The 13,025-nt window shown below is 42.5% G+C and overlaps 1 protein-coding gene across 2 annotated transcripts in view; it reads left to right on the forward strand.

The window, feature by feature from the left end:
- CNOT10 (CCR4-NOT transcription complex subunit 10) overlaps positions 1-13,025 on the forward strand; it is an 81,163-nt gene that overhangs the window by 45,791 nt on the left and 22,347 nt on the right. For both annotated transcript variants that reach the window (XM_044293940.1, XM_044293941.1), the window contains one exon: positions 5,682-5,759. In XM_044293940.1, coding sequence (XP_044149875.1) covers positions 5,682-5,759 — 78 coding nt within the window. The remainder of the gene's footprint in view (positions 1-5,681; positions 5,760-13,025) is intronic.

Below are 13,025 nucleotides of genomic sequence, written 5' to 3' on the forward strand. Positions count from 1 at the left end.
CACTTTTTTTTAGACCTGACGTGAGCGGGGAGACTTTGTAGATTGTGGCACAACGGCATATTTCAGCTTAATAAATGACCCCTTTAGCCTTAAATTGAAGGTGTTGGAGAACTACTATTCTTATACCACTAGTCAGTTGGATTTCCCAGGTCCAGCCCGGAGTCTTTAAAGGGGTTTTGCGAGATTTTTTATATCCTCTGGGTAGGTCGTCAGTGTCTGATTGGCGGGGGTCCCGGGTGTTTGAGAAGGTGCCGGCGCTTGCAGTTGTGGATTTCTCGCAGCTTAGCTTAGGCCATGTGACATTCCGTTCATCGGTTACATGGCCTAACACAGCTGCTATACAATGTATGGCGCTGTGCTTGGGGGGCTGAGAGAAGACTGTGGCGCTACTGCAAGCATCTGTGCCTTCTCAAACAGCTGATCGGCGAGAATCCCAGGTGTCGGACACCACCTGTCAGATGCTGATGATCTAGCCAGAGCCACAGCCCCTTTAATCTCTTTGCACTGCCATGAATAAAGTTTCAGCGTTTCGGCCAGTGAGCTGATTCTACTGCATGTAGATTCAAATATGCACCTTCTCTATTTTAGTAGATACTTGCATTCCCCATGAAATAACAATTCTGGAGCATCTTAATATTCATGACACCTCTAACCAGTAACACCCAGTTTGTCAATTTATTCATGGGTTACTAGGAGGCATAGTAGAGGAAAGCTACAACACAAAGTTATAGGAATAGAGACTCCTGATTTTACATTGAAAGTCAATGGGGACGGATCCGTTTGCAATTGCACCATATTGTGTCAATGTCAAACGGATCTGTCCCCATTGACTTGCATTGTAATTCAGGACGGATCCGTTTGGCTCCGCACGGCCAGGCGGACACCAAAACAACTTTTTTTTCATGTCCGTGGATCCTCCAAAAATCAAGGAAGACCCACGGACGAAAAAACGGTCACGGATCACGGACCTACGGACCTCGTTTTTGCGGACCGTGAAAAAATACTGTCGTGTGCATGAGGCCTAAACGAAAGCTTGGCCAAAATCCACAGTAGTAATCCGCAAGCAACAATTTTCATTTCATAGCAGGTTAAGGGTGGTCACCAACACCCTCACCAGTCACCAAAGCGATCTATCTTCATTCTGCCGGTCTTGGGAGCTACCAGGTTTGCCACCAATCACACATTATAGCCTTTCCTAACAATAGCCAATTGTTAATATCGTGGAAACCCCCTTAACCCCTTAAGGACACAGGGCGTACAGGTACGCCCTTGTGCCCTGGTACTTAAGGACACAGGGCGTACATGTACGCCCTGTGCATTTTCGATCACTGCCGTGCGGCTGGCAGTGATCGGAACCCGGCGCCTGCTCAAATCATTGAGCAGGCACCTAGGCTAAATGCGCGGGGGGGTCCCGTGACACCCCCATGTCGGCGATCGCGGCAAACCGCAGGTCAATTCAGACCTGCGATTTCTGCAGTTTCTGATCCCCGCGGTCCCTGAGTTGTTCGAGCACGGTGGGAGGTGCAGGGGGAGGGTTGCGGGCTGTGCGGTAGGCGGGATCGCGATCCCCCGCCCGCCTCCCATTGCGTAATCGTTGGCGTCTAGTGGGTATACCAGGGTGCCAGCACATTGCTGGCACCCTGGTATAAACGGCTGACATCGGTGATGCGATGTCAGCCGTTTAACCCTTTCCATACAGCAGTCCGTACGGACCGCTGTATGGAAAAGGTTAACAGTAAGAGGGAGCTCCCTCCCTCTCCGATCGGGGGGCTGCTGTGCCTTTGCAGTCCCCCGAATGGAGAGGGAGAGAGCTTCCAGGCAGCCCCCCAAGCCCCGTCCTTACCCTTCCCCGTCTGCACAGTTCTGGCCACTACTGAGCAGACGGGGAAGGTTCCCATGGCAACAGGACGCCTTCTCAGGCGTCCTGCTGTCCATGGTTCTGAACAGATCTGTGCTGAAAGCATAGATCTGTTCAGACAAAGTGTAAGTAAAATACAGTACAGTACAATATATATTGTACTGTATTATGCAGACATCAGACCCACTGGATCTTCAAGAACCAAGTGGGTCTGGGTCAAAAAAAAAGTGAAAAAAGTGAAAAATAAAGTAAAAATCAAAAAACACATTTATCACTGATTAAAAATGAAAAAAATAAAATTCCCTACACATGTTTGGTATCGCCGCGTCCGTAACGACCTGATCTATAAAACTGTAATGTTACTTTACCCGAACGGTGAACGCCATAAAAATAAAAAATTAAAAACTATGATGAAATTGGAATTTTGCCCACCTTACTTCCCAAAAAAGGTAATAAAAGTGATCAAAAAAGTCGCATCTACGCCAAAATTGTAACAATCAAACCGTTATCTCATCCCGCAAAAATCATACCCTACCCATGATCGCCCAAAAACTGAAAAAGTTATGGCTCTTAGACTATGGAAACACTAAAACATGATTTCTTTTGTTTCAAAAATGAAATCATTGTGTAAAACTTACATAATTAAAAAAAAAGTATACATATTAGGTATCGCCGCGTCCGTATTGACCGGCTCTATAAAAATATCACATGACCTAACCCCTCAGATGACCACCGTAAAAAAATAAAAATAAAAACGGTGTAAAAAAAGCCATTTTTTGTCATCTTCCGTCACAAAAAGTGTAATAGCAAGCAATCAAAAAGTCATGTGCACCCCAAAATAGTGCCAATCAAACCGTCATCTCATCCCACAAAAAATGAGACCCTACATAAGATAATCGCCCAAAAATTTCAAAACTATGGCTCTTAGACTATGGAGACACTAAAACATTTTTTTTGTTTTAAAAATGAAATTATTGTGTAAAACGTACATAAATAAAAAAAATTGTATACATATTGGGTATCACCGCGTCCGTGACAACCTGCTCTATAAAATTACCACATGATCTAACCTGTCAGATGAATGGTGTAAATAACAAAAAAAAAACGGTGCCAAAAAAGCAATTTCTTGTTACCTTGCCGCACAAAAAGTGTAATATAGAGCAACCAAAAATCATATGTACCCTAAACTTGTACCAACAAAACTGCCACCCTATCCCGTAGTTTCTAAAATGGGGTCACTTTTTTGGAGTTTCTACTCTAGGGGTGCATCAGGGGGCTTCAAATGGGACATGGTGTCAAAAAAACCAGTCCAGCAAAATCTGCCTTCCAAAAACCGTATGGCATTCCTTTCCTTCTGCGCCCTGCCGTGTGACCGTACAGCGGTTTACGACCACATATGGGGTGTTTCTGTAAACTACAGAATTAGGGCCATGAATAATGAGTTTTGTTTGGCTGTTAACCCTTGCTTTGTAACTGGAAAAAAAATATTAAAATGGAAAATCTGCCAAAAAAGTGAAATTTTGAAATTGTATCTCTATTTTCCATTAAATCTTGTGCAACACCTAAAGGGTTAACAAAGTTTGTAAAATCAGTTTTGTATACCTTGAGGGGTGTAGTTTCTTAGATGGGGTCACTTTTTTGGAGTTTCTACTCTAGGGGTGCATCAGGGGGGCTTCAAATGGGACATGGTGTCAAAAAAACTGTCCAGCAAAACATGCCTTCCAAAAACCATACGGCGTACCTTTCACTCTACGCCCCGCTGTGTGGCCGTACAGTAGTTTACGGCCACATATGGCGTGTTTCTGTAAACGGCAGAGTCAGGGCAATAAAGATACAGTCTTGTTTGGCTGTTAACCCTTGCTTTGTTAGTGGAAAAAATAGGTTAAAATGGAAAATTAGGCAAAAAAATGAAATTCTCAAATTTCATCCCCATTTGCCAATAACTCTTGTGCAACACCTAAAGGGTTAACAAAGTTTGTAAAATCAGTTTTGAATACCTTGAGGGGTGTAGTTTCTTAGATGGGGTCACTTTTATGGAGTTTCTACTCTAGGGGTGCATCAGGGGGCTTCAAATGGGACATGGTGTCAAAAAACCAGTCCAGCAAAACCTGCCTTCCAAAAACCATAACGGCGCACCTTTCACTCTACGCCCCGCTGTGTGGCCGTACAGTAGTTTACGGCCACATATGGCGTGTTTCTGTAAACGGCAGAGTCAGGGCAATAAAGATACAGTCTTGTTTGGCTGTTAACCCTTGCTTTGTTAGTGGAAAAAATTGGTTAAAATGGAAAATTAGGCAATAAAATGAAATTCTCAAATTTCATCCCCATTTGCCAATAACTCTTGTGCAACACCTAAAAGGTTAACAAAGTTTGTAAAATCAGTTTTGAATACCTTGAGGGGTGTAGTTTATAGAATGGGGTCATTTTTGGGTGGTTTCTATTATGTAAGCCTCGCAAAGTGACTTCATAGCTGTAGTGGTCCCTAAAAATTGGGTTTTTGTAAATTTCTGAAAAATTTCAAGATTTGCTTCTAAACTTCTAAGGCTGCTTTCACACTAGCGTTCGGGTGTCCGCTCGTGAGCTCCGTTTGAAGGGGCTCACGAGCGGACCCGAACGCAGCCGTCCAGCCCTGATGCAGTCTGAATGGAGCGGATCCGCTCAGACTGCATCAGTCTGGCGGCGTTCAGCCTCCGCTCCGCTCGCCTCCGCACGGACAGGCGGACAGCTGAACGGACAATGTGGCTCAATCTTCAAGCGGATCCGTCCCCCATTGACTTTACATTGAAAGTCTGGACGGATCCGTCCCAGGCTATTTTCACACTTAGCTTTTTTTTGCTAATATAATGCAGACGGATCCGTTCTGAACGGAGCCTCCGTCTGCATTATTATGAGCGGATCCGTTCAGAACGGATCCGCCCGAACGCTAGTGTGAAAGTAGCCTAAGCCTTGTAACATCCCCAAAAAATAAAATATCATTCCCAAAATAATTCAAACATGAAGTAGACATATGGGTAATGTAAAGTCATCACAATTTTTAAGGGTATTACTATGTATTACAGAAGTAGAGAAACTGAAACTTTGAAATTTGCTAATTTTTCCCAATTTTTGGTAAATTTTACATTTTTTTTTATGCAAAAAAAATTATTTTTTTTTAACTTTATTTTACCAGTGTCATGAAGTACAATATGTGACGAAAAAACAATCTCAGAATGGCCTGGATAAGTCAAAGCGTTTTAAAGTTATCATCACTTAAAGTGACACTGGTCAGATTTTCAAAAAATGGCCTGGTCCTAAGGTGTAAAAAGGCTGTGTCCCTAAGGGGTTAAAGGGGGTTATCCCATGAAAAATAAAAATCAGACATCATATAATACATGACAATCTCTTTCTAACAAAGCTAGAACCAGCCCTGTACCTGACATGGATCCAGAGATCTCCCCATTCATTGCTCTGCTAGATTTACATCAAGCTGACAGCTCAAGCGGAGTGACTTTTCTGCTGCAGCTCAGTGGGCGTGTCCATGCTCTGCCTATCACAGTTCAGGGGGAGTGTCTTATCTGCTGCAGATCTGGGGGCGTGTCCATGCTCTCCCTATCACAGTTCAGAAGTGCAGTCCTCTTAGTGAGTCGAACAAAGAAATAATAAAACAAACAGCAGGTGGCGCTTTACAGATACATTTTATTGAATAACTCAGTGGCTAGGCAAAATTTTTAATTACATGCAAGGTGCTGGTTTGAAAACTAGAATATTTTTGGTGAGACAACCCCTTTAAGTGGCAAACTGATTTCCATTTTTTGTAATTCAGTGTTTGGTTTCGTTTCCGCAGTAAAAACCATGAAAGCGATAAATTCCTGCCAGCTCCACCTTCTTCACCTCTGAAACGGCAAGAACTTGAAAATCTAAGGTATTCACTTCTAATTCCATATAATGCAGTTTTTTTTTTATATATACTGAGAGGGGTAACTAAGCCTTTGATGAAAAAACAAAGGGGCATCAATACTGCAGAGTGCTCTGTCCTCAGCTTTCACGAGGCTTGCGTTTTTATTTTTTTATTTTTGCTAAAAACAAGGCGCATGGAGATGATAAATCTCCCCCAAAGCCCTTTCCCCTGCTATTCCTTTTCACTACTTTGTTCAGTATATAAAAATGAAACAAATGTAGGTGACATTTCAGGATACATTAGTGGCTTTGGGGTGTTTATGGTAAAGTCACACATTATTTGAATGGATTTCTGTAAAACCAACGACTCTGCTGTGTATGTATATTCACATTTAGTCCGACCTGTCAGGTAGAGGAAATGCAAGTAATAATGTCTGAAGTCAGCAATAATTCTGAATTTATGAGGACAGAGACCTGGGTGATATTGCCAGATATTTACACACTGAATCCAATAAAGCCTTTATACTTGGGAGCTGTACAAGCTCCATGAAGTGTGTTTCAGTGCTAAGACTAGGCAACCTGTTTCATCAGCATGGATCTTATTTTTAGGGTGTCTGCACGTGTATGGGTATGGAAAAGTAAAAAGAAAATTAAAAAGTTATCAGTTTTTGGAAGGAGAGAAAACACAAAGATAAAAATGTGCCCGGTCTCTAAAGAGGTTGTCTTGTTTCAGGAGAAAACTGACAAGACATGGGATAAGCCTGCAGTATAGAATAATAGAACAGATTGTTAGATACCTGACAGATCTGGTGCCACTGCTCTGGTTCTCCTGACTGAGCTCTTTTACCTAGATGAAGTGGTGATGTCATGACGACAACACTTGACTACTGCAGCCAATCTCTGACCTCTTTGGTGCACCACTGAGGCCAGTGATTGGCTGCAGCGGCCAAGTGTTCTCAACATGACATCAACACTGCAGCCAGGGAAGTGGAACCTGACTGGGAGACCCAGAGCATCTGTCAAGTAGCGAACGATTTGTTCTATATTGCAGGCTTATCGCATATGTTGTCTGGTTTCCTTCTGAAACCAGGCAACCCTGTTAAAGGGGTTTTTTACTTTTTGAATATTGAAGACCTATCCTCAGGATAGGTCATCAGTATCAGATTGGTGTGGTTTGACATCTGGCACTCCATCCAATCGGCCATTTGCAGCACCTGCCGGCACAAGAAGCAAATTGGTGACCGTCACTGGAGCAGGAAGCAGAAGGCTTTGTCTACTTTGAGTTGGCTATCTGGTGTTCTGCAGCTCAGCTCCCATTCACTTGAAGTGCTGAGGAATAGCTGTAGTATACACACTTATATACTGTGCATTAAATAATCATTAGTTGGAACCAAAAATTTTAGTGCCCATAGTAATATACACTACTCACAAAAAGTTATATTTGGCTTTCAGGTGAAATTTATGGAAAACGTTGAAAGTTCACACTATAGTCATATATCATGAAAGTAGGGAATTTAAGTAGAAGCAGCAATGGTGATTTCCTCATCTCAATTTCTCAACAATTTATTGAAACAAAAGTCAACACCAGTGGTTGGTATACCCTCCCAAAAAATGTAAATGTCTCAATAACTTGTCATGTGTCCTTGAGCATCAATTACAGCTTGACAACGACGTCTCATGCTGTTCACAAGTCAACTTATTGTCTGCTGAGGCATAGCATCCCACTCTTCTTGAAGAACAGCCCTCAGGTCATTGAGATTCTGGAGTACAGAATTACGAGCCTCTACACGGCGACTTAGCTTATCCCATAAGTTTTCAATGGGATTCAGGTCTGGAGAAAGTGCAGGCCACTCCATTTGAGGCACCCTAATGATGTGACCTTGATGGCGCATTGTCATCCATGAAGAAGAAATTAGGCCTGTGTTGTTCATGCAGAGGCACAATGACTGGATTCATGATGTTAATTCAAGTAGTTTGGGCTTGTCACTGTACCATTCACAAAGTATAGGGCAGTTCTGTATTGACTAGCCACACCTGCCCACACTGTAACACCACCACAAAGGCTTATCCAGTGACAACAGTGGCTGATGCATAGCGCTCTCCTTGAGGTCTTCAAAATCATTGGCGGCCAACATTTCTGCTCAGCGTGAGTTGACTTTTATCAGTGAACAGGATTGAGGCCCACTGGTCCCTCCTCCAGCGTAGATGCGCTATGGCCCATGAAAGACTATTACTCCTGTGCCTGGTGGTGTGGTCCGGTACCCTTGTAGGTCATCCAGCACGCAGACCAAGCTGATGTAAACAGTTTAGAATGGTCTGACGTGACACTTGGGTGCCTCTCACCTCTTAAATGTTCCTGGAGTTGTGTGGCATTCATCATCCGGTTCCACAGGGCATTGTTCACAATGAAGCTGTCATCAGTGTGGGATGTGGCCAAACAACGTCCTCTTCTATGCCTTTCTGTCACTCTTCCAGTCTCTGTAGCTCTGTTGCAACCTGTTGATGACACCCTGTGACACTCTAAGCTCAGTGGCCACCTCCCTCTGCAATGGTGAGGTACTGTTGATCAAATCTTAGGTGTGGTCTTGGTCTCATGATGTTAAAATATGAACAGCATGATGAGGAAGACTGTTTAAATACCAATTCTAATTGAACCAGGAAATTTATTGGGCATTTCATGGATCAAACACCTGTTGTGAATTTTGCCGTTAGGCTCCTTGTTACAGAAAAGTACTAAAACATTGAAAAGTTGGACATGTGCATTCATTAAGTTCACCTGTAAAAGTTAGTGTGTTTTAGGTTCACCTGAAATTTAACCCACAAGCCAAAAAAACTTTTTGGGAGTAGTGAATGTCACTGATGTCTTTTCTAGTTGTATGTTCAGCAGTGAACATTGTTTGAGCTCCCTTTACTATGAAGATTTCCAGAAAAGTCTTGTCTCTTATGGGTGAAAATGAGTGCTCCTTAGAGTTGTCATTTGACTTGAGCCCTTTATGAGCCCTTCTTTACCTATGCCTTTAAAGTGTAGTAGCAGCGAGATTAGCTGTTTTTAGTAGGGGGTTACTATATGCACACTGAATGTGACCCTAGATGGTTTAGATTTTGTGGTGTGTTCCTCAGACCTCCATCAATGTATTATTGCAGTGTGATGCCTGTGGGTTTGTCTGGCAATCATTCCTACCTTTGTGTCTGCACCGAGCTGCCAGTGGCTGTGGGGGCCCTCATGTAGGAGCAAGGAAATATTCCCACATGGACTGTCCCCGTCTCTGTAGCTGCCAGAACTTTTCCATTCCTCTTGGGCAGCGGTTCAATAAGTCTTTGCATCACCTGGCTGCACTTTGAGATTCCATACGTTTTAAAGTGTGAGAACAAGCAAGTCTTGTTTGAATAGGTCATGACCGAGTGATCTGATCATGGCAGCCATGGGGCGATGAAGGGGGAATACAAGTCTATTTTGTTTGCAAGTGGAAGTTCAGTGTAATCCCTTTCTTGCCTGGGAGGCCTGTAGTGCGCTGCAGATTTAAGCCGTAAGCTGTAGGCTCCTGTTGGGGAAATTGCTCTTTCAAGGATAGGAATTCTCTTCCATGGTTAGGAGAAGATCAGGACTCTTTGTCTGGAAATCTAAATCTACTTGAACAACCTTTGCCTATCCAGATGTTTTACATTCAGAAAGCCTACTTAGAATAATATGATATCGACTAGTGTTTTTGAAAATCTATAGAGCACACATCATCTGAAGTATTTGGGTATAAACAGCGGTTCTCTGGATTTTATTGTACAGCAAATGGTGTCTGCTTAAGGGTCACATCTAGGAATACCAGTTCACATTGCTGACAGTACACAAGAGGTACTTGCTGTGTCAGCCTTAGAACTTGTGGTCCAGGACCATAGGTTACATCACATGGGGACGCTGTGCCCATTTGTCTACTGTTCAGAATGTGTACTATGGTACTCTGTACTTTGCTACTTGTCCTGGTGTCTTTACATACACTGTTCAATGTAGGTTGTACTAGCAAATTCTTGCCACCGTCTTGTAGAGCTCACGACTTATGAATTTATGTTCCTCTTATTGACTTCATTGGGATCTGTTTAAATCAATGAGTCAGAATTTTATAATGTAACTATGGCTGTGGAAAGGGAAGCAAGGGATTTGGAGCTCTGTATTGCAATAAACTGAGCACCAACCTGATAGATCATGAAACTAAACCACAGGTTATTTTTACTGATGGAGGTCAGCATAGCGTAGGAGAACCTTGTTCCGATGATGATAGTAAGAGGAGGGATTTTTTATCCATGCACTAGCTGCATTTTTTGCTGAGCTCTTGTGTGGCCCTACATACAGACATAGCTGTGTGCAATAAGTTTCATGCGCCCTTCCCACTGAGGCCCCATGCACATGACTGTATCTTTGGTCTGCATCTGATCCACATTTTTGCTACAAAATTTGTGACTTTGTAAAGGCAGAACCGTGGCACAAGTTGCAAATAAATGCTACCTGTAAAGAGACAGATCCATTCAATTCAATATTTATATTTTTTTGCAGCTTGTAAGCGAACTATTCACTTCAACGGGGCCGCAAGAAACGGAAATGACTCTTTAGCCGTTCCAGACTTGTCCTATTATTCTCCACATTACGGACAAGGATAGGACTGTTCTATTAGGGGCCGGGCATTCCGTTCCGCAAAATGAGGAATGTATGCGCCGGTATCCGTGTTTTGTGGATCTGCATGAGACCTTATTCTGCAGTATTGATCCAGAGAAAAGGCAAACCCTCCGTGAGTTCAAAGCCAATTATAATTTGTAATATTACATTTGGGCATCTAGGACCCATTTTAGTGAGTTTACCATGACATTAAAGGGGTGTTCTGATCTTGATATTTGGGTCACCTCATGCAGCAAAAGTCATTAGAAGGCACTTGCCAATTACAATTCCTTATTGGAAGTGCCTTCTTTCCAAGTTCTGGCTACTCATTCTCCTGGCATGTCTTTTGCTCTTTGTTAGGGGATACAGCTGCTAATGCGATGCGATCCTTGCAGCTGTGGCCGTGCTTGCGCAGTGAGAGGAGGTCCTTTTGCTTACTGTGGTTGCCGAGATTGCAGGAGTGAGCATATGCCCGCATGCACCACAGCTGCTGTCCAGGCCACCGCCCTGCAACCTATCATGTTTCAGTAGAACAGCTCCAGGACATCTTCAGAAGCCCTGGAGCTGTTCTGTACAGCTATGATAAGCCAGAGCGGCCGAACCCAGCACTGGGATCGCTCAGGCAAGCAGCGCGATCATGTCATTACACTGCAGCTTGCCTGTGCTTTCAATCAAATGGAATGAATCCGCGTACTGAATTTCCAGGAAGTGCTGAGTTTGGGCGCGGCTGTGGAGGTGAACCAGGGAGATGGGACAACCCCTTTATTTTATGTAGCAACCAACATTTTCTTTGACTCTTTCAATCACTTTGACTTGAAAGGAGTTTTAGCAGATTTTGTTAGCTTATTTAGTACTCGTAGTAGCCATTCAGCTCTCCTAGGCATTTACCCAGCTTTGCAGATTTCATTCATACTTTATTGTGTGATTGCTCAGATCTTTCAGTTTGTTTGGGTTTAGGGTGACTTGGAATTATTTATCTTAGCATAAAATGTGTGCCCTAATGACAATTGAGCAGTTTAAGTAACACTAGTAACAAGACGCCTTAAAGACAATATGAACAACTCTGTATAATCACATCCACAAACGCAGTAAAAATTCTTCTCCAGCACAACAAAATCTCAATTTATTTCATCATATTTAAAAAAAAAAACATAAAAAATGTGAAAAGTCTCAACAGCTCCTGCATTTCAGACGATGCAGTATGTCCTTAGTCATAGCAAATGTTTGGAAAATGAAACAGACATGTAAATTTTGTTTCCGATTTGCAGACATTAGCTAGGACTAAGGACAGACCGCTGTGTCTGAAATACGTAAGTGTCTGTTGGGACTTTTTGCATTTTTCACGTTTTTAATTTTTGGAGAATAATTTTTGAGGTGTTTGTGTGAGTGACACTAGCCCCAGTTTAGCAGGCGCCATCTCGGTATGATTATGTTGTGGTTAGTAATCCGGGGCCTGTTTTGCTGTGTTTGCTGGCCACAGTCTGGTGTAACCTAGCAGCACTACGTAAAGCCATGCATTCCCTCTCTGGCATGTCAGCAGGAGGAGAGCTGCCGAACATTCAAAGTATTTTTCCTTTTGATACCTCAAGTGGAATTTTTTATTTTTTTTTGTCTTTTCAGATCCACTTTTCTTTAACCTCTCGTTCCCCTATTAACTCTTCTTATCCTCTGTTTGATTGAGAAGAAAACGGGATTCTCAATACAAATCCTCCGGGGAAAAAAAATCACATTTTATTTTAGATTCAAACCAGGATTCTCAATAAAATTTCCATCCCGTTGCTGGCTTTTCTTTTAGTCACCTCCCTGCACTATTTCCGGAAGCTGCCCCTTTTCCTCTAACATGGAATTAATGCTTATTTGCATCATTAAAAGCCATGCCGAACTCTGCTGTGCGCTTTCCCTTCTCCTTACTGGCTCATAAATTTTATGTGACTGGCATTTCCCACCTTAAGCTTTTTCCACTTGGATAGTTCTAATTCAGAGGCCCAGGATACATCTAATAAACCTACTGCTTTGTGCCCTTCCTGAATGCTTCCTACAGACTTTTCTAGGATTTAACTGCTTGTATTTTATTCTAGTTGGGGGTATATAGTTAAATAATGTCAATTATTGTTAAAAGCTATGGACCGTTTTTTTTTATTATTGCAATTTACTAATTGTGGGTTGTCATTTTTTCACTTGGTCTTCATCAAAAATTTTCAAGAGTTTGTGTTCTACAGCCTTCACTTTCAGTGCATCTGCAGAGCATTTCTATATGCTGATTTGATAGAGTGAGTCTGAGCAGGTACCCCCCCCCAAAAAAAAAAACTGGTTACCTCCACTCTGTACCCTTACTGCAGACTGCTAGCAATTCATTTATAACTTCTAGTAGAAATAATAAAGGAATGGCACAGCATAGAGCCATAAGGATAGATGCTCCAGAATCAGTATTACATGGGGAATGCATGAAGCTATTAAAATAGGCAGGTCAGGAGGGAAGACAGGTCTTCTTTAAACCATATTCTTATCAGTTTGATAAGAATTTAGCTATCATTGTTAGAGTTGCCAGGAGTTTAGCAATAAGGGCCCTGTAAAATCAAGCCACAAGAGCAGCTCCCTGACTGATTCAATCTAAAACCAATCAGATACACTGAAAGTGAAGGTTTTAAT

Source organism: Bufo gargarizans, chromosome 5, assembly GCF_014858855.1.
Source record: "Bufo gargarizans isolate SCDJY-AF-19 chromosome 5, ASM1485885v1, whole genome shotgun sequence".
NCBI classification, from domain to species: Eukaryota; Metazoa; Chordata; class Amphibia; order Anura; family Bufonidae; genus Bufo; species Bufo gargarizans.